Raw genomic sequence first — 26,918 nt, 5'->3', positions numbered from 1 at the left:
CATAAATAACCTCTCTCATTGCAAACACAATCCTATTCAGTGTAGGATAATTTAGGCAACTGAACATTATAAAATATTTTTAATTTTACAGAGATTTGGTAATAAGTAATAAATTATTAAGTAGACATGATTATAGTACAATTTCAAAATGTATAGTTTCATTTTAATGTCCTAAATCAAATTAGCTTATTTGTTGTAGGTGTGGGTCATTAATCAGGAAATTTATTTAGGAACTAATTCTACATATTGAGTATATTGTAAGAATAAATATGTTAACCTTTCCTTAAAATTATTTAAACATCAGCTCTTCACTTTATTCCATACTGACATTAAACTTTAGAAGATGTGAAATAGACTTTTATATTGTAATACTTTATTCCACTATATGTAAAGTGCTTATTGAAACTTAGATAAAAATATATATATATTTTGAAAGCCAATAGGTTTTGTTTCGTCAAAGGGATCACTGAATCTTATTTCTGTCACCTTCTTAAACATATATGGAGGACATGAATGTACAGTATAATGAAACACAGGTTATGTATGTAATCATGGACTGAACATCCCAGAAGGTATGATCAGAGGTATGAGATCCACACAGCAGGAAACACTTTTTGGTTTGAGAATGGGATCCTAAACTGAGGTGGAGAAGATACAGTTATGGATCATGCTTGGACAGAACAGAAGCCTATGGATAAAGAAAGAATGAGTGTTGGCAACAGAAGATAAGATCATTGGAAACTAGGGAAACTGCACTGCCTTTGCGGAGTGTTTATTCTTTTTTCTTTTGGCATTAGTGGCGGTTTCCAAAATATTGTTCATAAAAATTATTACTTTGGTGGTCTACAAGGCAGAATAGGTTTTTATTTTACAATGCACAAAACTTATGTTTAGAGTAAACAACTGCATTATATTCAATCCTCAACTTACTCTTTGATAAAATGAGAAATATTCTTAAGTTCCTGTGCTGATGATCAGAATCCCCCTTTATAGACACCATTTTCATCTAGTTTATGTGCTTATGTAAGTTTAGTTTTATAGTGGCATTCTAGAATAATAACTAAGAGCTTTGCATGTCACTCAGACTTTTATACTTGGGAAATTATACAAGGAAATTGTGGATATCATCCTAAAAAACTATTTGCATGTGACACAGAAGATTCTTTTTTTTTTAATCTGATGAAGCTTTATCAGACCATGGTTATACCAGTGAAAATTACTTCAGCCAAATCTGTTTTCTGCTAAAACACAATAACAGGTCAGAAATAGAATTTAAATTAACAAAATAAATGTGTTCCAATTAACTGAAAGCTGACATGCTTATAAACAAGTAATTCAGGATTTTCATATCATTCAATAACATCAAAAATCCCAAATTAATTGTTTTCCCAAAGAAGCACTTGATACTGTTGACACAAGCAAAAATTACATCAGAGGCAGTTAAAAGATCTTTAGAAAAATACCTCTGAGCAGTCTTGTATCATCCTGGTAATGATCGCTTGTGAAACCTAAACATAAATATTTAATACTATGTTCAGAATGCAGTAGAAATGAATCAGAGAAAATGTTTGTTATGCCTCTTTTTGTATCATTTCCCTCTATAACAAATAGTTTAAACATTTCTTAAATTGGACATTCAAATGAAAATTACAAGTAGTGATAATCTGCAAATGTTGATTACAGCAATCAGAACACTGATAAAGAGCTTGATAACATTTCATAAATGAAAACAGACTTTAATCTCTATACCTTACTTAATCAGAATCTCAACAGGACAACTGTATGCTCTGAAGTGACTGAAATAAAAGGTAGAAATGTGCACATTCTTATAAACAAGCAAGACAGTCAGTTTTATGCTAAACAATTGGACCCCGGATGCTAGGTGGATAGGGGTATGTAGCAACTCTTCTGCTTGTTCTCAGTGATGCCATTTGGATCAACAGTTGGTGTAATATGGTGCAACTCATTGTTAGCCATGACAAGAAATATTTTCGTTATTTGATTAAAAATGAATTTTCATGGTTTTTAAGACATCCACTATCTCGATGCAACGAATTTTAATATAAATAATCAAATAACTCTGCAAATAATATAAAAAAACACAATAAAATGTACTTAATGACAAAGCCAAATTAATTATGAATGAATTCTCTTTTGTTTTATAGATAACTTTTTGTAATACAGTAATAGAAGTATTAACTATGGTAAGAACTAAACTTAATCTTAGTTAGTTATAACAAATAGTGCTTTTAAAGACTTGAGTATTAAAATGTCCATCAGAAAAAACACACTAAATGTGTTGTGTATAAAGAAAACAGCTCAGTGCTAAAAAGAAAGACTATATAACAGTTACAAACTGCATGTGTTGATTATGTGTCTTTGTACTCAGATTTTCTCACAAACTTCAAAGGAGACATGGTAACTACATTTTTTTTCTATTTGAGTGTGGATGTGTTTGGTTTGTTGAAAATAACTCTGTTGTGTCAAACACTGAAGGCAGAAGTTAATTTGCACAATTAATTCCTTGATTATTTTAGGTGGCATGATAAGTAGAAGACAGACCCATTTTGGAATAGACAGTAAGATGTGCACAATGTAGAAATGGTTTACTGAAAGGAATTACTAGTTCAGTCAAATTGGAATTTTGTTCACTAAAGTACTCTCAATGGCCTAGAAAACAGAAGCTTTCCAAAAATATGAACCAGACACATTAGAAACTACAGGAAATATGGAACAGCAATTTTGGCTTACTCAGTTAAAATGGTGATGCTTCACCCTGATGATAACACTGTCAAAAGGTGGTACTTAAGAGAATAATTGATATCAGCCTGAGAATTTACATAACACTCAACCCTATCACAAAAAAAAACCTAAGAAACTGCATTGATTTTTTTTATTATGCAAAAATAAATATATAATTAAAAATGCAACAATTACGATTCAGTATCTTAGTTTACCACTGCATTCAGATAACAAGGCTTCAAAAATAACATTAAATATTTGGTAGTCTAAACTCTGAACTATACATAAATAAAACATTACCAAGACTAATATGTGATATCGCTAACTTAAAGAACATATAGAAACTAGAAAGGCAGATGCTAAACCACTGAAACCTCCAGTAGGAGAATTGAAATTCTTGAAAGTCTGTGAACTAAAAATCTGCAGCATTAATTTGATCAAAATAGCATTGCCTTACTGCTCCTGGACATCTGTTACATTTTCCCTGCTGAAGTAATTAGTTAATTTTATTATGTAAAACACAAGCATTAAAAAATGTACTATATATGCACATACATTAAAAAATGCTTTTTAGGAAATTGTGTTAGGGGGGAAATGTGTCTGGAACCTCCCTCATTCTTACCACCCATTTCCTAAGCACTTGAATAATTCTCATAAGGAATAGTAATTGCAGCATTCATGAAATGAGGTATAGGAAGCCACGCCAGAATCTTACAAAAATACACATCATGGTCAAATGTTTATGAATACCTCCCCACCACACTTGAGCTTGTTGGATATCCCATTTCAAAACCAGGGGCATTAATATGGAGTTGACGACATTCCACATGGGGCTTTAATAGTGTCCCCTTTTCTAGGAAGGCTTTCCTCAAGATTTTGGAGTGTTTCTGTGTGAATGTTATTACACAGGTACTGTGTTGGACAAGAAGACCTGGGTGCCAGTCAGTGTTTCAATTCACTTGAGATGTGTTTAGTAGGGTTGAGGTCAGGCCTCTGCACAGGCCACTCTAATTGCTCCACAATAACCTTGCCAAATCATTGTGCACATGGACACAGTCATGCTATTAAAGAAAAGAGACTTTCCCAAACTATTGGAGCAAAGTTAGAATTAAGCACACAATTTTGCAAATGTCTTTTTTATGCTGTAGCATTACATAACTGCTCCTATTGTTGACCCTGGCAGATATAGCAGAGAAGACATTTTACATACTGATTTGTGGCAAAGGTGGCATACTATGACAGGGACACGATAAACGTCAATGAGCTCTTCAATATGACCAATTCTACTGCTAATGTTTGTGAAAGGAAACTGTATGGGTATGTGCTTGATTTTACGTTTGTTTTTTATTTTGTGTGGCTGAAACACCTTGACTTAATAATTTGTGTTGATGACACGTGTTTCCACATACTTTGACCATATTGTGTATATTTATTTCTTTCACCAAAAATGACCTGTTTTACGATATGCTTGCAGTCTTAGGATTGACACCTGAGAATAGGTGTACTCTGCAAGTTTTAGGTTTTTTATTTTCTCATTTGGACTGGTGACCTTTAGATGCCATTTTAAACTGGAAAGACATAGTATTTTTTGATTTATTAAAAAATGCTGCACATAACAATTTCTCACGGCAAATTAATTATTGTGACAAATCACTTTGCCTTGAAAAATAATGACCTCATCCTTTTAACACAAACACTGTCCATAAAAAGCAACAGCCTTTAGTTTGATCCCATTTTTGCAATGATTTTTGTTAAATGGATAAGCTCAATATGCATGTTTTGGATTTTGCTACATTTTCAAGAGTATCTGCAAGTTTCTCTCTATATTGCAGCTTCCTTAATTGAACGATTGCATGACACATGGTATTTAGACATTTTTTTTTCAAAGAAATTACATTATTGTAGAGTTTTTATTTTTATTTATACTCCAAAATTATCACTTTAGCTGACAAATTTAACTGCAAAAAGGGTAGTTCAGAATTTCACAAAAATATTACTATATAGATTTTTTTTAAACACAAATTACACACTTCAGCATATTTGATGTTAAAATTTTATATTAATTGAACACAGAGTAATTAAAAAGAGAAATAAAATACATATATTTTCAATTTAATTCCATAATCTTACCCTACATCCATTTTTCAAATTATAAATAAGTACAATACTTACTTCCCGTAGGAATCAGATCTCTGTCTGGTATGAACAACTTATACCCATAATGTTTCTCCAACACATCAGGAAGGATTTCAAGGGCAAAACGCTCTTCTTCTCTGGTTTCTTGTCCCCACTGGTCCGGATCCACTTTGGTGTAAGATAGGTAAGCATCATAGTCTTTATTTTCTAAAAGCAAAACATACAAAATAATACATGTATTTTAAAGCACTAAGTAAAGGCTATAAAAGAAATCATTCAAAGTTACACTAACTAAAACAAGTGGGCCACATCCAAAGATGTTTATATAAAGGCAACCTGCATAAATGCTTGAGGGGCAACAGGAAAAAAATACTAATTAATTTTCAACCAGCACAAAAGTACCAAATGCAGTGGAAATAATTTATGTGAAAGAGAGGTTATGGTTTGACTTCTGGAGTGAGGTGCATTACAAAAAATAAAAATCAATCTTATGACTAATAAAATTTTACAAACATACTTTCAGTCCAAGTTTAGATATACACAGTATTTCACTTGTGGCTGCTGGAATTAGAAAGGAGAACTGATTAAACAATTTAATCTTAAAACATGGTTTCTTAGATGAATTGAGGGGCTAGTGGTAATCTAATTATTGTTTTATCAATGGGTTTCTCATAGAACAGCATTTGCTTGTTGCTGTGCTCACTGCAGGCAGAAGACAAATATGTTCACTCCTATCTTTTCAAACCTACAGCTGTTGTTATAAATTATTTTCCAGTCTGGGCATGCTTTACATCTGTGGGGTTACGATACTTGCTTTTAGATCTGAAACTACATATCGTAGAGCTACACAACATTTCTTGTTTTATTTTATTTTCTCTTTGCCTCAAATGCTCACATTAACCATAAATACACGTAAATGACAATACAGTAACATCATATTTAAATATTACAATGAAAAAGGATAACCTATTTAAATATATATTATGTCTGCTTTGCAATTGAAATTGACTCTCTTATACTGATATAAAGTATTCAAAAAAGGGAAAATAATTCATACCATAAATTTACCTGAGGATGAAATAATTAAAGGCATTTGGCATTATCACTCTGATATCTTAAAGGGTCTGAGTACAACATCAAGTAGTGTTGTTTTTTGTTTTTAATTGATTGGTTAGTTATCTCTATTGACGGTTTAACTTTGTATATGTATGATATTTAGAAAATAAATTGCATATTGGAAATGATTATTTTTGTGTTTATATTAGCAGCACACATCAAACATGCATCTTTCAGACCAGGTAGACTGGTGTCAATTTTATTTTAATTGATACTTTACTGTGCTTTATTTGGCCAATTTATTGTTGACACTGCTGAATAACTACCAGTATAAGATAAATTCTTCTTTATTCAACAACCAGAACACTTAAGACTTCTAGTGTTATTGATAATATTCTGCTTGATATACTGTTGCTAAATGCCAATCCAAGTAAACATGATTTCAGTTTTAACTTATTGTAACATTCTGTATAAGGCATTGGTAAATCAAGAGTGTACTGTCACATGAGTATTAATTTTAGTTTTCAGGTCTTGAAGATTGCAATGTTGGAAGAACCAGACTATCCTGTTGGATAGTAACTTCATTATTTTATAGCTAGATCAAATAGGAATGTTAAACTTTTTTTTAATAAAGCAATTTATTTTACATGGATAGCTGCTGATTTTAAGGATGGTGCTACCCATCAGAACTGAAAGTCCTACCACTATCTAATATAGTTTTACTGGAAATCTTCTGAATCTTATAGGCATACACAAACAGAGCATATAGGAATTAAAAAATTAAACTTTGCCAATGTAGTGCCGCTTTACCAATGTTTAACGACACTGATAAATAACTTTTCTAGTTATGCGATCTTAAGAAACTAAGTTCTGGCCCCACATAGAATAAGTAAGCTCAAAGTTAGGGAAAAGGCAGGATAATAAAGCAGAATAATAAAAAGAAAACTGATGCACAAAGACATTGGTTGGCATGTTTGGTGGGCAAGCAAACTACTGTAAGTGGTGCCCCACTTCATATTGTTAATCCCTCATAGACAAATTTCCCTGCTTCATATAAACTTAATTTTTTCATTTTCCTGTATGTTTAAAATATTATGAAAAACAATATGTGGTGGGTTGGCATCTAGTGGTCATTAATTGGAACTACAGTATAATATACAGAAACTGACAATATAATGATTATGTAATATGACTTTCCTAAAGTTCTGGAAAAGACTCCAGTTTGCAGTACTTTATTACTGAAGAAAACATTGGTTCAGAAAGCTGATTATTCTGAACATAATATATACAGAACATAAAAATATAAATGAAAAAATGGATAGGGTGGTTTCTAGTTCCAAACTTTGTATTTACTTTATTGCTCCATTTTAAGAGAGTAAGACTGCCTAAGCTAATTGTCTGATAGAATTATTCCCTACTATTTTTGCAGGCATCTACACCTAATATGCTTTAGATGGTGAAGTTAACTTTTCCATTTTCATAATGATTTTTTAAATTTGTTTTGACACAGATGGTGTATTTTATTATATCATTTGGTGTATAATTTGTAATGTCTTGAGTGTTTTAATTGGTAAAGCCGTAGTCCTTAACATACTCATCAATGACACCTCAAACAACTGTTTTATTACCTCAAGTAGGTTTCACTTTTCCCTCTGATGCATGCCATTACCCAGCAGTTGGACCTTTACAGAAACAGTCAAATAGGAGTGATTACTGCCTTAAGTGTCTCCAATTCAACAAGAGTCTCTAAGTTTAAAAATATAAGCATATAACATAATTTTGCATAGATTTTAAGAAAATCCACTTTAATGAGAAAATAACATGAACTTTCACGAATAAAGAAAAGGTATTGAAAAATTTCAACATGTAAAGTAATATATAACAACTACAGACTACTGGTAATACCTTGGCCGTCTGTCACAGTAGTATTAATTAAATATTATTTTTAATATGGCAATTGCATCCTTGTATGCATGATTGGTATTATAGTATTCTTCTCTTAGGCATTCACCTAACACTACATACAATTGTTTTTGAAAGTTCTACATTACCTGGTTGCAGTTATGGCAATAAAAACATTCAAACTATTTCTTTTTAAGTGAAGAATGGCTTTTCTGAGCCATTTATGAATTTAAACAATTTTTGTTTTAAATCTGGCATTTACTGATTTATTTGTTTAATATTTAATGATTTCAGTTGTATTTATTAAAACATTTCATATAATTTACTTTTGTTGACATACTGTATCATCATTTATTAAAGAGAAGGTTTATTTTAGAAAAGATATACAGCTTTTTCTGTTGTTTCAAAAACCTATAGAACCAGCATGCTGAAATGTTGAAGATTGCTGTAAGTAATGCAGTTCCTGAGGCAGCATTAAAAGACAGACTTGAATTTAGGTAGATTTTAGAACAAGTGAGTTTGATGAAGTGATGTCACTTCCAATACACTGTCAGAGGGCTGAAAAACACTTGTCAGGGGAAAGTGAATGATTCCAGGCTACTAGATCAACCCTGAAATATCAATCCTGATGTCCTTAGAGTAGTTCATTTAATTTCAACACATCATAGATTTCCAGAGAGCTGGTATTTAAACATATCAATATACTGCTATAGTGTAACAGTTTTTCTAGGGTTACCCTATCAAGTAAGGACATTTGCAAGTACTAAAAAATACCACAGAATAGCTATTTGTGAAGAGTACAGGTTTAAGAAAAAAGAATGTTTGACAAACCCTGCAGTCACTGAAACACCCTGCACTAGAGAACTACTTAAGCACATTTAAATTATAACAGGACCTTATGTCAAGCTACTATACCCTGGAATAACCCATTGGTGTATTAGTAACAACCTGTTAAAGGGAGAAGTACAGTTTATGTATGAACCAACTAAAATATGAATATAGTTGAAGCCTTTAGTACATTGTACTAATGTTAGATTAGCATTGTAAATTTGTTCCAGGTATTTTATGAGTGATCCTTAGAGTTCATTTGATGACATTTTTACAAAAGCCAGAACCAAGATAGATATTTTAGTTGAATGTCATTGTTATTGTTCATTGAGCAGAAACCCTTACCTCAAAACGACATGTCATGTTGTACATTTATAAACTAACTAGCAAAATATCCGCGCTTCGCAGCGTCAAAGTACTGCCTTAAAATTTTTATTGAGAAGAAAATTAAACCTTTTTAAACTGAGGGAAAATATACCAATAATTATTTGTTAAGGATCTCTTTGTATACCACATTGTGAGTTCGGCCCTCCGGTTGTAATATGACCAAGCTGTGCGCCGAGCTTACTCTTGAGCATGCAATGTACAGTTGGCCATGTGAACAGTAATCTTGTTTCAAATCTCACAGCTTGGATTGCTGCTGTCATAATCGGTTTGAGTTTCATGGTTTGTTTCAATTACGACAGTATTTGTAGGACTTGTGTTGAAGAGATATTCGGCATCTGTCAAGTGTTGTAAGTATACAACCGGTTTCATCGATAACTTCACATCCAGCTTTTGAGAGTTTAAACATTCATAAACATCCACTACTGAAATCGTCACGTATGAATCTAAGGTGTTTAAGAGGCATTGGCGGTTGTCGAAAGGTGTAAAATATTTGGCCATTTCGGTACACTTGAAAGCAACAACCGAACAATTCAGCAGCAGCCATCAACTCACATGCAGATCCATAGGTGAAGGGCTTAAGCATTTCACTCTTATAGTGCTCCTGTGTAGTATAATTATCTCCTGTACCGTCATCAGTCCACACCTTGAACCTGTCCCAGTCATTCAATACATAAGACACAATGTTCCTCCGGATATCAAGAGTGAGCCTGATATGTAACAAAGAGAATGGAAAAGGCAGGTGCCATCTCCGGGCATGGAAACCACTCGGTAAGTGACAGTTCTTTGATCGATGGTGATCACCTCGATAGACATGTTAATGGGGGTATGGTTGGAATGATAAAGGAAATGTGTACCTGAACAATGTAAAGTAAGTCTAAAATAACTACACAATAACTATAATCGTAATAAATGAACAATAAAACTGCGGAGAAGCCGTGGATTAAATAAAAAGGCTGTAGTTATCAGCAAGGAGACATGAATCCCGTGGAGAAGCAAGGAAGGGAATGTAGAGACTGGAGCGACAGATGGCCTTATATAGGCAGGCAGCCAACAACGTGGGAGGCATTGTGATGGGGGACCCAACGGTGCCTCACACGGTGACCGAGCTGCAGGCTATGGACGTATATATGCGTAAGTAGGATTCAGTTAGTGTTGGGAACCCGTGTACCAAATTTCTTGAAGATGGGCCCATAAGTAACAAACACCATTGAAAAGTTCAATTTGGCGGCCGACAGTGGCATCATACCACCGAAATAAGTACGTACATTGGTTTCGGTTAGCGCAGGGAAGCCGCCTACCAAATTTCATGAAGATGGGGCCATAAATAAGAAAGTTCAACATGGCGTATGTTGTTGACGGTTATGCGTAGAATTTCAAAATGAAACCTGCTTAACCTTTGTAAGTAAGCTGTAAGGAATGAGCCTGCCAAATTTCAGCCTTCTACCTTCACGGAAAGTTGGAGAATTAGTGACATTGGAAACTTCAATATGGCCGACAGTGGCATCATACCACTGAAATAAGTTTGTACATCGGTTTTGGTTAGAGCAGGGAAGCCACCTACCAAATTTCGTTCAGATGGAGCCATGAAGAAGAAAGTTCAACATGGCGGACCTTGTTGACCGTTATCACCGTTACGTGTAGAATTTCGAAATGAAACCTGCTTAACTTTTGTAAGAAAGCCGTAAGGAATAAGCCTGCCAAATTTCAGCCTTCTACCTACATGGGAAGTTGGAGAATTAGTGATGAGTAGTGATGAGTGAGTGAGTGAGTGAGTCAGTGAGGGCTTTGCCTTTTATTAGTATAGATAAAATTTCTGAAATGCAAAGAAATGTTCCTTTCTGTTGCACTTAAAAAACACCACTCACACATCAAACAAAGACTACTAGAAAGTGGTGTCACATTTCTTAATTTTTATTTCCCCATTTCCAAAAAAAAACCAAAAAAAAAAAAACCCTGGAATAGTACATAATTTTTAAATAGAAACAGAAAGCACTTACCTGAAAATGATCTGTTACCAATATTTACTTAAATACAAAGAAATATATAAAATGTTTTAACTCATAAAATTAAAATAAATTCATAAATATAAACTAATTCCAATTTTGATGCCTGCAACATATTTCGTTAAATTGGGACTGGTGGCTATTTACCAGTTGAATGTGTCAAAAAAACTTTATGGAACTTTCCTCAGGTAAACAGGTTGTAAGACCAAATCTTATAAAGTTAATGTTTAATGTTAAATTCTTAGAAGTGTTTACTTAATTTCTATAGAACATCAGTTTCTTATAGCTGTCCAGTATAGCCTTTTACCCCTTGTAAGTTAATATGCGATAGAACTTTCTTGACTATATCTGCCAAACAGAGTGTTAATTAACCCAGTGAGGAAATAGCCCTACTGCTAGCATGGACTGTTAGATGAGATTGCAAATAGAATAGAAGATGGCATAAAGTTTTCTGACTGTGTTTAATGTGCTTATGTGATTAACTTGCCTAGCATGCCTCAAGTACATCTATATGACCAAACTTAGAGAAATTAAATAAGATTTATAAGCCTTAAACAGAACTTTTCTTTTCTTTAATATCAATTTGTTCTCTGTCTTTGTGTGAACTGTTTTTCCTTGAAATTTTACTAAAACGTTTAAAATGATTTTTGGTCTGTGGAATCATTGGAACATGCGTCACACTGGTGCTTGAATCATCCTATAAAAGAAATTAAGGCTGCACAATTTTGATGAATTTGTAAAAACACAGCTACATAGGTGATTAGGTAACAGATGACACTATCATGATTGGGTACAAAAGGAGCATCTCCAAAAAACTCTGTCATTTACAAGCAAGAATGTGCAGAGACTTGCCAATTTCTTTTAAACAGTGTGAGCATATGGTTGAACAATTTAGAAAGAACATTTCATAACATGATTGCAAACAATTTAGGAATTTCACCATTTGTAATGCATAACATCATTAAAAGATTTGGAGAATCCAGGGAACTTGGAATGAGTAAAGGGCAAGGTCACAAAACAGTACTGAACATCCATGATTTTATAGCATTCAGATGGCACTGCATAAAAAAAACAACACTTTTCTGTAGCCAACATAAACACATGGGCTCGGGAGTACTTAGAAAAATCATTGTCAGTAAACACAGATTGCTGCAGCATCTACAAAAGGAAGGTAAACACATACTGTGCAAAGTGAAAACAATACATCATTCAATATCAAAAACACTGATGACTTTTTTGGGCTAAAGCTCATCTGAGACAGATCTACACAAAGTGTAAATGTGTGTTGTGGTCTGATAAATCCAACTTTCAGCTTTTGTTTTTGGAGAAAATGGACATTGTTATCTCAAAACCAAAGTATAAGGACCATTCTTTGTTATTCTTTGTTAGTTCAAAAGCCAGTTTCTGCCATGGTATGGGGAATATATTAGTGCCCATGGCATAGTAAGCTTTTGGGTATAATTTTCAGACCAGTTTAATGCACTGTGGGAATGTCCAGACATTTTTAAAATTATTTTTCCTGTATCCTACATGGTCCCTACTTTCTCAAAAAAAAAGTCTTACCTTTCTTATATGAATCTTTTATTTTTATTTTCCATTCTCAACATGGGTTAAATCTACCTTTTGTCAGTAATGATAATCATCAAGTTTTTGATCACTAACTTGGGTACAGGATTAATGGGAAAAAAAATAAATCACCGAAAGCACATTAAGCACAACACATGAACAAAAACTGCTTGATATATCATTAAATACAAAACTAGTTATAATAAAATGTTAACATCTTGGTATTGCAGCATCAGGAATGTGACCCATTTCATTTTGGTTTCAATCAAAAGTGCATAGGGTAGGGCACCTTTGTCTTTGAGTTCAAGATGGTACTGCCTCCCACTGACCATTAGAGGGGCACTAAGCAGTGCAATGCCACACTGTAATAGCACCTAATATATATTGTCTCTAGGTGGCCAATGGAAAGACTGTACAGGATAGTTTAAATGCTTCAAACATGTCAGGATGTCTGATTTCACTTCACTCTTTTTCACGAATCACACCAATCCAACATTTTTCATTCACCCAACATAGCCTCCAATAGGACACTGGTCTAATGTGAGGGATGCATCTGATCCATCAGGAGTGTGATCATGAGAGGCAGGATCTCAGTTGCTGCTTCAGTGGTGAATATTCGGACAGACAATTGATTGTCTTCACCAGACACCCGGCTGACTTTGAGTTTGCCATTTTGTTGAGTACTCTTTTGGCCATGGAGAATTGTATTCGTTGTTCAGCAATATGATATAGGACATTGTCATTTGATATGAAAAAAAGTTTGACATTTTTGATAAAGTACTGATTGAAAACTCAATGATTGCCATTATTGACATATGGCACATTCAGCCTATGTTTAGGATTGAAAATAAACATGAGAAAGGCGGGACAATGTACAATAAATGAAAAATATTTTTTAAATTATCTGTGCATTTCCACATGCTGTTAGAGTGCTTTGAAAATGAAACCCAAATTGATTTTTTGGATTCAAAAGTTCTGCTGTTCAAACCCTGATACAGTTACTTTTCATCTGAATAAGGAAAAAGGTCAAAAGTCTGTGTCGGTTACAAATATGTCTTTCTGAGGTTTAAACATAGCTAAGCCAGAAACTCAAATTAAATTTTGGTTAATTTCAAGGGGCTGCTTTGACCATGAAGGATTATCTGAACCAAATGTTTTAACTTCGTCACATACTATACCAATGAATGTACTGACAAGCAAAGTCTAAGCCTTCTTGGTGGCTTAGTTCTTAAGTTATGGACTTGTGAAATTTGATGAAAAAACAAGGCCGAATAAAAACCACAACCCCCTCCTCTGGCTGTATCTTGTAAAGTATTGACCTTACATCAAAAATATTTTACTAAGTGTCTCCTGACTAACATGGGTACCCATAGTAATTTTTGCAGAAGTTGCTTGGGCCATTGGATGATTTGACATGGAATGACCTTGGAGCAACATATGCTGCCATCTAGACAATGTCTTTTTCAGGGATGTCCATGCTTATTTCCGCAAGACAACGACAAGCCATATTCAGTGTATTACAGAAGTGTGGCTTCACAGTTGGAGAGTGCAGGTGCTAGACTTGCCTGCTAACTATCCAGTGGTATGTGCCAGTGGAGACAGTGGGGAAGAAAACACTTTCAGCATTACAGTAATTAGTTTTGTCAGTTCCCAAAATATTACTGAAAAAGAAAAGTTTATAGCATTGTAAAACCTGGCCACACTCTGGACCAGGCAGTCTAAGAGAAGAATTACTGTATTGTCTGCTAAGAGATTATTCTGATACTAGGTTATGTGAAATAACTGCTTGTGTTTTCTATTTTGTGTAACATTTTACCATATTTCCATTTTATAATATATATACAGGGCTCATTCACATGCCAAAAACCTTTATGTTTGGTTTTGTATTTTATTATACTTACACTAAGCAAAACATATTCAATGGCTTTATATAAAAGCTTTTCATTTGCTTAAATTAAATTTTTTGCACCTGTAAATGCACTGTATTTTAATGAGAGAGCTTACCCTTAATTAAAAGTATACTGAAAATGTATTGTATGCAGCATGAAACAAATTATTTTCTTTTTAATTCAGTCTAAAAACAACCGCAACATAACAATCTTTTAATCCAATTCAGGGTTGTTGGTGGGGTGCATCCCATGCAGGCAGAATTGGGTGGAACAGTACAGCGCACCAGTCATTCGAAAGACAATCTTTATTATTCTCAATTTTTGTTAGTCACAATTTGTTCCATTTTCTCAGATAAAATCCAGTTGGGCACACAGAGACTCGCTTTGAATTCATGCCTCACAAATTTGACTGTTTCATTTACAGAATGGACAAAATCTCTGGTTGCAGTGGACAGTGCCCCTGAAAACTGATAGAAAGTCCAAGGGGAAACCTGGAAACATCCTTGTCACTTAACCTCCATAAAAAGAAACATTCTGAATGTGTTTTATTATTTTTTCCCAAGAAAGAGTGAAAGAAACTCCTTCACTGATAAATGGAAATAGACTTAGTCTTTTTATTTTGGCAGCCCATCTTTGAATCTTTCAATCCCATTGGGAAGTGTAGTTGTTCAAAATCAAGATTCCTCCAGTCCGGCAACAGGCAGAAGAAGAAATGACTCATTATTATTATACTTTCTTTACTAAGAGAAAAAAAACAACAATATAATGCCCCAGTTTACCTGAAATTACAAATTTCATTTGGAGTCTGATATTTTGGTTGGTCAAGCAACTCCAAGCGGCTACAGCAGAAATTCTCAAAAAATTTCGAAAGAATATCTGAATAAGTGTTCTCTGAAGCAATGCAGATAAGCATGGAACATTGTTTTTAATATAATATACTGCACTGAAATACATTGGCAAAAATATCAAGAAAGGCATCCTCTTTAATAAAACCCTTGTGTGCGTCGTGTCCGTGTGTGTCTTCTGGTGAAGTACGCATGCGCGGGGCCACACGGCACATGTTCAGTCTCTTCCTGTGCATTCCCTGTGTGTGCAGAGAGAGACACACACGGGTGCGTGCGCGCGACAGACAGACAGACACGCAGGCCCGCCCAAGAGACAGACAGACACACACACGCGCGCGCAGGCAGGCCCACGTGAGAGACGGACAGACACGCACGCACGCGCGCACACACACACACACACGCACACACAGACAGGACAGACGCGCACGCAGGCACGCACGCACACACACACACACACGCAGGCAGGCCGGCCCACGCGAGAGACAGAACAGACACGCACGCACGGCCCGGCCGCCCGACAGAGAGACACAATTCACACACACATACACACACAGGCAGGCCAGCATGGGGGACAGACACTCACGCATACACACGCAGGCCCGCTACAGAGACAGACACGCACACACACACAAACAGGCGCACGCGTGCATTGTTGCAATGTTACTTTTCTTGGTTGTTTATTAGATTACGGATTTTTCAAATGTTCATTTTTTTTCCAGTGCTTAAAACTCATTAAAAAAGGTGTTTTTAGTTAGCGGGTCGTAAGGCTATAGCGTGAACTCTTGCAGTGTTAGTTTTCTCTGTTGTTCAAGGTTTTCTCAGTGTTATTCAATGTTTTTTCATTTATTTTACTATTACGCTGCGCATGCAATGGTATAATTAACTATATTTGTGCTTAAAATCTTAAAAAATATATATTTACATACAGTTCATATGATCTGGAACAGATTAATTGTATTTACATACAATCCTATGGGGGAAATTACTTCGGTTCCACTGTATTACTTTCCGACAAAATTACAGGCATTATACGGAAATACAAACCAGTATTACTGAGAGAGAAAATTAAAGGCACACAATACAGTGACGCATATTACAGCCACATACAAGTTCCCTTGCCATTTAATATAGACTGTTCCTACTAATGTTTATGCACTACTGTTCTAGCGCCTGTTATTGTAACGGCCTTAATGTCTAGGTGGTATTAAATTTTAGACACTGCTGTTTCAGACACTTCAGAAATCATTTAAAATTATGCTGTTTCAATATGTACTTTTTATATTTATAAAAACCATCTAGAAGATAAAAAGAGTAATTTAATAAATAAACAAAACTTCACACATATTACACACCTGGCCATAATTTCTAGCCTGCGACAATATATATATATATATTTTTTTTTATTTATTTTTTTATTAATTCAATCCATACAAAGCAATCAAGTTTTTACAAAAGAAAAATTAAGTTAAGAACAGATCGATCCCCACCCTGAGAGAGAGAGCAAGCCAAACGGTGTAAATTTAAGGCTTGTAAACATACCTAAATTAATAAATTCTCTGTGCTTTATGAACTTATTTTAAAATATTACTGATTAGATCCTGCCATGTTTTGAAAAAGTCTGTACGGATCCTCTAACTGAGTATTTGATTTTTCCAATTTCAAATAATATAACACATCGGTTTCCCACTGACTTAAAGAGGAGAGTTTGGGTTCTTCCAGTTTATCAGAATAAGTCTGCGTGCCAAAAGTGTAGTGAATGCAATCACAATTTGTTTGTCTTTCTCCACTTTAAACCCTCTGGAAGAACCCCAAACACAGCTGTTAATGGGTTAGGAGGGATTGTGAGTCCAAGGCTGTCTGAAGGTAATTAAAATTTTGTCCAGAATAATGTTAATTTGGTGCAGGCCCAGAACATGTGACCCAGTGAGGCTGGGGCTTGGTTGCAACGTTCGCAGGTTGGATCATGCCCTGGAAACATTTTGAGAGTTTTAGTCGAGACAGATGTGCTCGATATATAATTTTGAGTTGTATAATTGTATGCTTTGCATATGGAGCTCGAGTGAATTCTCTGCATTGCTACTTTCCACTCCTTTTCTGATATATTAATTGAGAGATCTTTTTCCCAGTGTCCTCTTGGATCTTTGAAAGAGAGGGATTGTAAAATGATTTTATATATTGTAGAGATGGAGTCTAAGTCCTTGAGATTGAGCAATATTTTTCCAGCATGGATGAGGGTGCAAGATGAGGAAAATCTGGAAGGTTCTGTTTAACAAAGTTCCTGATTTGAAGATAGTGAAAGAAATGTGTAGCTGGAATGTTAAATTTGGAATGTAATTGTTCATAGGATGCAAAGACGTTGTCTATATAAAGATCTCTAAGCAAGTTAATTCCAAATTTTTTCCAGATATTAAAACTGCATATGTTTGTGAAGGTTGAAAGAGGTGGTTCTCTTGCAGGGTGCCACAGATAGAAGCTTCTCCGTCTTAAAATGCTTTCTACATTGGTTCCAGATTCTAAGTGAGTGGAGCACAATTGGGTTATTAGTATATTGCCGATAGCGTGTGTTTATTGGAGCACAGAGCAAGGAATACAAAGAAGTACTGCAGGATTTTACTTCTATTGCGGTCCAAGCCTGTGTATGTTCTTCTATTTGTGTCCAGGTTCTTATCGCCTGTATATCTGCTGCCCAGTAATAAAACTGGAAGTTAGGTAGAGCCATGCCGCCTTCTGCCTTTTGTCTTTGTAGGGTCGCTCTTTTGATGCGTGGATGTTTTGAATTCCAAATAAATGAGGTTATTGTTGAATCTAATTGCTAAAAATGATTTATTAATGTATATTGGGATGTTTTGAAATAAAAAAAGGAGTTTAGGAAGAATATTTATCATAACAGTGTTAATTCTTCCAGCTAGTGTGAGATGAAGGGTTGACCATCTATGCAAGTCTTGTTTAATTTTTTCCATGCAGACGCGAAATTTTGTTGATAAGAGCTTTATGTTTACTTGTGATGTTTACCCTAGGTATTTAAACTGTTCTGCAATGATAAAAGGTAGGGTATCTAATCTAATATTATATGCTTGAGAATTCACTGGAAAGAGTACACTTTTATTCAGATTAATTCTGAGACCAGAGATCTTTTGAAATTCTGTGAGTGCTGCTAAGACTGCAGGCACAGAATTTTCTGGGTCTGATATATACAGTACCATGTCATCTGCATATAATGAGATTTTCTGTTCCAGTCCTTCTCTGCTAATCCCCTTTATCTGATCAGTATTTCGACAATGTATTGCCAGTGGTTCAATGGCAATGCAAACAGCAGCGTGACAAGGGCATCCTTGTCTAGTGCCACGTTCTAGTTTAAAGTAGTCTGAGCAAATGTTGTTGATGCAAACTGAAGCTTCTGGGTTAGTATACAGTAATTTAAACCATGCACAAATGTTCGGGCCAAACCCAAACTTCTCCAATGTAGTAAAAAGGTATTTCCATTCAATCATGCTTTTTCTGCATCCAATGATAATAATATTTCTGGGGTGTTTGATTTAGTTGGTGAGTATATTACATTAAACAGGCGTCGAAGATTTGAAGATAAGTGCCGGCCCCTAATAAATCCAGTTTGGTCTTGTGATATTACCGAGGGAGCACTTTCTCCATCCTTCTGGCTATGATTTTAGAGAGTATTTTAACGTCGTTATTCAGAAGTGAAATTGGTCTGTATGATGCACATTGTAATAAGTCCTTATTTTGTTTTGGAAAGACAGTGATTAGTGCTTGGCGAAAGGTTTGTGGAAGAGATTGGTTATCTCTGGCTTCTGTAAATGTTGCTAATAGGAGGGGAGCTAGCTGAGCGGAGAATTTCTTGTAAAATTCTGCAGGGTAACCATCAGGGCCTGCTGCTTTCCCGCCTTGGAGTGACTTTATAGCATCTAGTAATTCTGATAACGCCAGAGGTTTACCAAGTTCCTCCACACTAGAAGCGTCTATTTGTGGTATCTGTAATGTATCCAGAAATGCATTAGATTGTGTATTGTCTTCCTTAAACTCAGTAGTATATAGGGATTTATAGTAGTCTCTGAAAGTGTGCATTATATTTTGGTGTTCGACGATTTTATCTCCGTTCGTGCTAGTGATTACCGAGATTGCGTTGCGCACTTCTTGCTTGTGCCTGCAACAATATAAACACATTCAGTGTATTCTCAGGAAAATAAATATTACATAGAACACTTATCACACTTTCATAAAACAATATAAGAAGTCAGTCCTGAATCGATCAGCTAAACAATATATTATGTATAGTGTTCAAAGTATTCTTTCTGTGGCCCAAACAGCCAAACAAATTATCAATCAGCATATAAAGCGATACAAAAAACAGCAAATGTGAAACATGCAGTATAGCAAAGATATTATGCAATGCCTGTAGTGGACTGAGACTATGGGTTTGATGTGGGCCTGTGCTTTTTGCCTAAAACAATTTTCAAAAAAAGCTTAGCTGGCTGGCCGGCCGGCCACTCAATTCCAGGTTTGGGGATTCTAATAGTAGACTTTGAAAGACTTTACTTGTATCAATCTGAGACTGATCAATTTAGTTGATGTCACTCTATAACAATACCTATTATTGCTATATATCTGTCAGTTATGCCAATTTTAATTATGAAGAAGAAAATTTTTAAATTAGGAATCCAAATAGGAAGAGATACGAGAATAGAAGAAAAAGGAAAGGCAAGGTTAACCTGAGTGTAATGAATATAACAGAAAGAAGGAATGTTATGTAGTCCTTCCTACTCAGTGAGCACAAATTTTCAATATCCTTAACATGGATAAAATCTGATTTAATTAGGCGTCCGTACAAGTAGATCTTTTACTTTGAAATGTGACTTTGAATGCAGCAATGTTCAGCCTCTAAAAATGCCAGCAGAGATAAATCAATGACAGCAGTGTGGAAAGTATCATGAATGGTTTGAATCAGAAGATAGCTGGGTCAGTACTCACCTCTGTCTCACTGTTTTATCCCATATAAGTCACTTTAAATGGCTGGGTTCCAATGGTAAAAGAAAGTACGCAGATAACTGTAATCAACACCAATCTTGTAAGTCACCTCAGATAAAGTTGTCAGCCCAATATACAGTAATGAATGGGCCACCATCAAGAAACAGCCAGCCACTAGCAATACAGTGGTAGAGGTGGACATGACTTGTGCAGAGTAATAGATGGGGTATATCCATTCAGCTAACACCCAAGTTCAAGCATGGAAGTGAACAGGCTATACAAAAACACACAACACATCATGCTAAGGTTGGGAGATATGTAAAATTCTCAGGTCAATCCATTGCTGATTCATGATTGTTATTGCCGGGAGTATGGAATAACAATTTTTAACTGAGAAAGCAGGGCTGCATTAACCACAAGGGCAACCAGGGCACCTCAATACCTAAACATGAAACACCTGACTAATAATTCACAAGCATCTCCATGTCTGCATTTGTTTATTAGCATTTGCTGGTGTGATCTCCAACCGACCCCCAAAAACTTAAGAGACTATCTAGAACATATCACTGCCAAACTATACCTAAAATTATACCTGCACTTAAATCATCAGTAGAAGATGAAATTGGCAAAATGCCATCACTAAGCATCATAAGTGGAAATTACAGTATGTCATGTATGTCAGTATGTAAATAAACAAATTTTGGGATGCTTTATATGTTAACTGTATATCAGTTTTCCCCAAAATTCCAAAAAAACTGTCCAGAAACAACATAGGTTTAATTTAATTTGATATCTGAGAAAAAATGTATTTAAATCATTACTGACTTCAGTGAAGAGGCAGGTGAGTTTGGAATAAGGCAGAACGGTCATGTAGTGTTTTCCAAGGGATTGTCTGATGACCAAAAGAAAGAAAGAGATAAATCCAGAAGGAATTTTTCAGAATTCCATTAGTGCAGCTCTGGGGTTGCTGTGTTTAGGGTTTCTTTTTTTTATTTTTCACTGCAGCCTTTTATGATTTATAGTTGCTAGCAAGTTTGAAGCATTATTATTTGATTTAATAAATTTGTGGAATTATTACTGTCATTTTTGTCGCTTTAGATTGTTAGTGATTTAGCAACTATGAAGTTGCTATCAACATGTGCACTTAATTTTTGAAACTATAAAAAGGCTACATTCACACTACAGCTCCATTCCCATATTTTCAAACATATTTAACACAGATCTGGGGCCTCATGTATAACGCCGTGCATAGAACTCGCACTATAACATGCCGTAAGCACAAAAGCCGAAATGTGCTTACGCACAGAAAAATCCAGATGCAGGAATCTGTGCGTACTCCAACTTCCACGTTCTTCTGATACATAAATCCCGATCAGTGTGAAAACTAACGCTCTTGTACGCGCTTTAAGTTACGCCCCAACTCCTCCCAGAATTCCGCCTCTTTGAATATGCAAATCAATATAAATCGTCCTTAAGCGCAGCCTTCTGTGAAAACACAATGGGAAAAGCACAGGGGAAAATAAAAGAATTTCAGCGAATACCAAGTGGAGGCAAAGGAAAAACATACTACTGTATTTGTTCAAATAAACCGTGGTATAATCAACAAAAGAAAGTTGATCGAGTGACATAGATTGTTGGAGAAACTTAAAAGCTCACATTCACAAATCGCACAGTGCCGGAAATAAAAAAGAAGTCACATATCAAAGTCGCCGTGAAAAGCCGAGTTGTAAGCCCACTGTCTGAGTGTCATATGAAAGCTTATTAGGGTACAGAGAAAAAGGCACACAGTGGGGAAAAAGCACGAAATGTCAACTTCAATCTCGACATTTCCACTTTAATCACGTAGTTTATTTTGTCATTAAAGTAGAACATCATAAACTTCATCTTAAAATCGTTTAATTAACCAGTTTCTCAAATCACATCGTAATTAAAGTAGCACGTTAAATGCTTTGCTTTGTATTTGATCTTCTATGTGCTCTATGTGTGTGAATCACTACTTGCTTTTTAAACTGGCTCTCTTCCTCCAACTGGACACAGAATCCATTACATTCATGATATTACAGCTCTCTGAATAGCTAAAATACTGAGATGTATACGTGATGTCATTTTCATGATGATAGGAGTTAAAGCACATTATTAAACATGTGTTTCACTTCGATGAAATAATTTATTGCAGCAGTAATCAGGGGCGGCTCTAGGCTTGTGGTGGCACTGGGCAGAGGAAGAATAGGTGGCTCCTTCGCCCGCCCGTCAGTAAGGTAGCTTATGCACGGTGGAAGGCTACGTCCGTTGCAGACACTGCATAGCCGCCTCGTGCTCATGACACAAGCATTTAACTTTTGCCGAAATTTGTCGCTGCGTTTTTAGCTGTGTTGTTATTTTCTCTTTCTGTTTTATATCCAATATATATTGGCGTAGCCGTCACTGCAGTCAGTGCTTTTCTTTCCCCAAGTAACCGATCGCCATACAATCAGCTCTGTAATAGACGTTAAGCCATCTGTAAGCTTAGCGCCGATTCTTCAAAACGTTTAAAGAACATTGAAATATCTTCGTAGTACATGTTTAATTATTCTATCCTTACTGACACTCCCAGTGAAGAATATAGATTATTTAAATGAAGTTAAAGTTTTATGTGTATAATTTAATAAACATATTTTGCTGCATTTCACCTTAAAAATTATATTGTCATCATATGTAAATACGCGCTTTATAAAGTGGCTCAGGTTGTGAGATATTATAACTGTAGTGTAAGTTTACAGCGGGGTGATTGTAGCCTACTTATAAGCCCTAACAGTTCTACAAGGTGCAATTGATTGAATGCATTTACAGTTCTTGGGATGAAACTGTTTCTGAACCGCGAGGTCCGTACAGAAAAGGCTTTAAAACGTTTTGCAGTGGCTGAGACAGCGTGTCCTTAAAGCTGTATATCGATAATTCCCTTTCCGATCAGCTGCTGTTGTGATTCACACTCAGATACAGTGATATAAATACTCCGAGTGGTGCAGTGAGAGAAATATGGAAAAAGATGATCCGCTGTGGCAACTCCTAACGGGAGGAGCTAGAAGAAGAAGAAGAAGAAGAGAGTAACAACGCTAAAGCAGTTATGGTATTTAGAATAGTTTGACCATTCTGTGGACCATTATATTGTTGCAAGTTAATTACAATCAGATGCATTACACTAATAAACAATATGCGGTTAGTTTCGGTGTATTTATAAAGGAAAATAAGGTGTAACCACACAGGAACAGTAGCACTGCTTTGACGCTGGGTGCCACCAGTCTGCAAAACTGAGTGGAGAACTTGCGTACGACAAGGCATGAGGTACCGTGGAAAAGTGCGTGGCTTTACGCCAAGTGTGGGTTTTATACATCGCGATTTGAATGTGGAAAAGTTCTTACGCAACATTTCTGTGCGTACGCACCGTTTATACATGAGGCCCCTGATGTTTTTAGAGAAGTGTGATTAGAAATGAATGATTAGTATGAAATAAAAGCTTCTCAGAGAGGATTTATATTGCCCCTATACACAATTGTTTTGCATCCAAACCAGTCCCTCCACTATCTCATCAGTGCTTCAGCCTACTGTTTCCACATATCGGCATAATATTGGCAGTAACAAATGCACACAGATCAATAGCTCTGATCTTTCATTTCTTGTTTCTCCTTGTCATCATAAACTTACAAATGCTGAGATGTTCTGCACTGAAACAACAGCAGATCAACAATGTGTCTGTCTGGCAATGTTTTACTTATTTTGTGCATGTGGAACATGTTCAGGAAGAGTATAACTGTACTTATATCAGATTTGTATCAGCCACAAAAATAGCATTCAAAAAACAAAACAAAAAAAAAAATCTCTCTACTATATTAAAAAGACCTGGGACGAGACAAGACTTTTTAGCCTGGGATGAGACATGACTTTTACAGGGAGATACTTTCATGTCCCACAAGATGAGACTTTGTGCCAAAAGGTTTAACTACACCTGGGGAAGGAAATAAAAGACAAGGGGTAGATGACAAAGTAGAACGTCATAAAGAGGTTCCAAAATGTTGCCGTGATACACATGCAGAGCAGGTCAGAGGTAATTAAAGTACTAAAATTTGAAAGTCTCCAAAAAATGATAGTAAAGATCGCATTAGCGCAAACAAACGGAACAGCGAAAAAAGATCAAATATATTTTTCTGAATAAAACTTTAAGACGGAGACTTGTAGATCGTCTAATTTGTTTTGTCATCAGGAAAAAGTAGTGTTTCTTCCCAATGAAGAGGTGTATCTGTGAGAATTTAAAGATTTGTTGTTTGGTGAAAGTGAAATCCACATACGCGAGTGACAGAGAGACGCAAAGTGCCTGGCGCGTTGGGGGTTGGCGAATGAATAATATGAGAAAAAAAATCAGCACAGCATCACTTTTAGCTGCAGTGTGAATATAGTCTTCAAAAACTTGTGCTTCTTTGTACGATGGCTGATTTATATTAAAAAATATTAAATATGTGAAAATGCTAACTATGGGAATGTTAAATTGGGCTTCCATTGTAGTTTTTTCTGAAATGGGTCCAACTCTACGATTGCAGGGGGCCCACAAATTTTGTTCTATGCCAGTGTTCCTTAGGCATCTGCTTTCCATATAACCTTTGGCGTCAGCTTAGTGCAGAGGTTCTCGCTTGTGGCTCTCACATGATCCTGGATGTTACTGGCACATAATCCTAAATCTTTTGCATAAGTCATTTCCTCCACAAACTGAATATTAGAGGATATTAACAGTGCATTATTCATAAAGGGTCATAATCCTGTCTTAATTTGTACTTGTCAAATCAGTTTATTAGAGCATTTACAGTGCCTTCACATACAACAAAAATTTTAAATATCATATCATGTGCTTTAACTAGTCTTTATGCAGAGTGCATGATGGGTATTCAGATGTTTACAAGTTGCCATCTAGGCTTGTCTCGCACCAGTTACTTTAGACTTGTTTGCTCACATGTTCTTTTTTCTGTTTAAAACACGCTGGAAGTGAAAAGACTTTGTTTTTTCCCTCAAACTTCATGCAAGTCTATGGTCAATCCAGTACTATCCACTACTAAAATATCACGTGCAAAAAAATCAAGTGTATCAAAGTTTATCCCTTGAGACAAGTGAAACAACACTTTAATGTAACAACACACCTAATTGTCTTTCTTAACCAGGTGCACACCTTTCTACAAACTAGACTATCTTGCATCAGAATGCTTACTGGAACGACAATTGGAATATCTTGTAATGTTCCACTAAAATGTCTTTCAAATCAGCTTAATGCAATGCCACTATATCAAAGTCCTATTAAGAATCTGTAGAATAAGATGGCAAAAGCTATTCAGAATAGAGATACACCACTGGATAATTTTTCACAATCCTGGGACTCTTGGAGAGGTATCTCTGTGCTGCACTTTCCAGGCATTGTTCTGTCAGTACCTCAAAAGATTTAGGCTACATGAAACAAATAGTGGACACAGATTACTGTGTGATAAATAAATATGACACATCAGTGTTATATGCATAAGATTCATTTAAATTTAGAGTATGAAGAGTAAGCAGCAGAGATATGCCTGTTATTTTGATATCTGTAATCTGTTATCTGTAAGAAAGAAAGTTCTAAGAAAAATAACATGCAGAAATGCTGCATACTACATGTTTCCAAAGCAGAAATGAGCTGAAAGTAAAAGAAAAGTAAGGAAGATTAAAGTGAATGAGTAGAAACTGCAGTGTGTGCATTCAAGATTCAATTAAAAAACAAACAAAAAAAAAATTATGGCAAAGCCAGGTTTTCATCAGACACCAGATCTAAAAAGTAGGAATATTTAAGCAGAGACTGAGTTTTAGGATTTTTTAGGAGCATATCTGAGGGGGGAAAAAGGGGTATTGGGAAGTTTTTAATGGACTGGAAAAATGGGAGGATTCAATTAAAAGTAAACAGAGAAAATTAGCTGGGTTGAGCCATGGTGGTAGATGCAATACAATACAAGCCTAATGAACCATCCAGTTTGGCACAGAATGTGAAGCAATGTCTCCAAAGTAAATTAATGAATAATTGCTTCAGACTGGGCTTCTGAGCATTGCAAACAAATTTTGATAAAAGATTAACAGATTCTTCCAATATGATGGAGGATGGAAAGTGAGACAAGACTGATAAAAGTAACACATGGGACTATATTAGCTTTAATAACATGACTACCCAAAAAACACATAAATTGTTTGCAGCTAGTTCAGAATGCAGCTGCTAGAACCCTAACTAGAAAAAGAAAATCCAAGCACATTTCTCCAGTTTTGATGACATTAAACTGGTTACCTGTGTCATTCAGAATTGACTTTAAAATACTGCTTATGGTTTACAAATCCTTAAATAATCTCGCTCCATCTTATATATTGGAATGTCTGACACCTTATATTCCAAATCGTAACCTTAGATCTTCAAATGAGTGTTTACTTAGAATTCCACGACCTAAACTTAAAAGAAGTGGTGAAGCAGCCTTTTGCTGTTATGCACCTAAAATTTGGAATAGCCTGCCAATAGAAATTCGCCAGGCTAATACAGTGGAACACTTTAAAAC

At 35.4% G+C, this 26,918-nt stretch overlaps 1 protein-coding gene across 2 annotated transcripts in view; it reads right to left on the bottom strand.

Moving 5' to 3' along the window:
• The window catches only part of LOC120523506 (interleukin-1 receptor accessory protein-like 1), a 1,790,033-nt gene that overhangs the window by 51,236 nt on the left and 1,711,879 nt on the right, over positions 1 to 26,918 (bottom strand). Inside the window, exons 10-11 of one of the 2 annotated variants that reach the window (XM_039744882.1) lie at positions 4,915 to 5,085; positions 1,464 to 1,508 (exon numbers count right to left, since the gene is read on the bottom strand). In XM_039744882.1, coding sequence (XP_039600816.1) covers positions 1,464 to 1,508; positions 4,915 to 5,085 — 216 coding nt within the window. The remainder of the gene's footprint in view (positions 1 to 1,463; positions 1,509 to 4,914; positions 5,086 to 26,918) is intronic. The other variant, XM_039744883.1, reaches the window with a different exon arrangement.

This window comes from Polypterus senegalus, chromosome 2, assembly GCF_016835505.1.
Source record: "Polypterus senegalus isolate Bchr_013 chromosome 2, ASM1683550v1, whole genome shotgun sequence".
Classification (NCBI taxonomy): Eukaryota; Metazoa; Chordata; class Cladistia; order Polypteriformes; family Polypteridae; genus Polypterus; species Polypterus senegalus.
The sequence above is the reverse complement of the archived record's forward strand: the minus strand, read 5'-3'. Positions and strand labels throughout refer to the sequence as shown.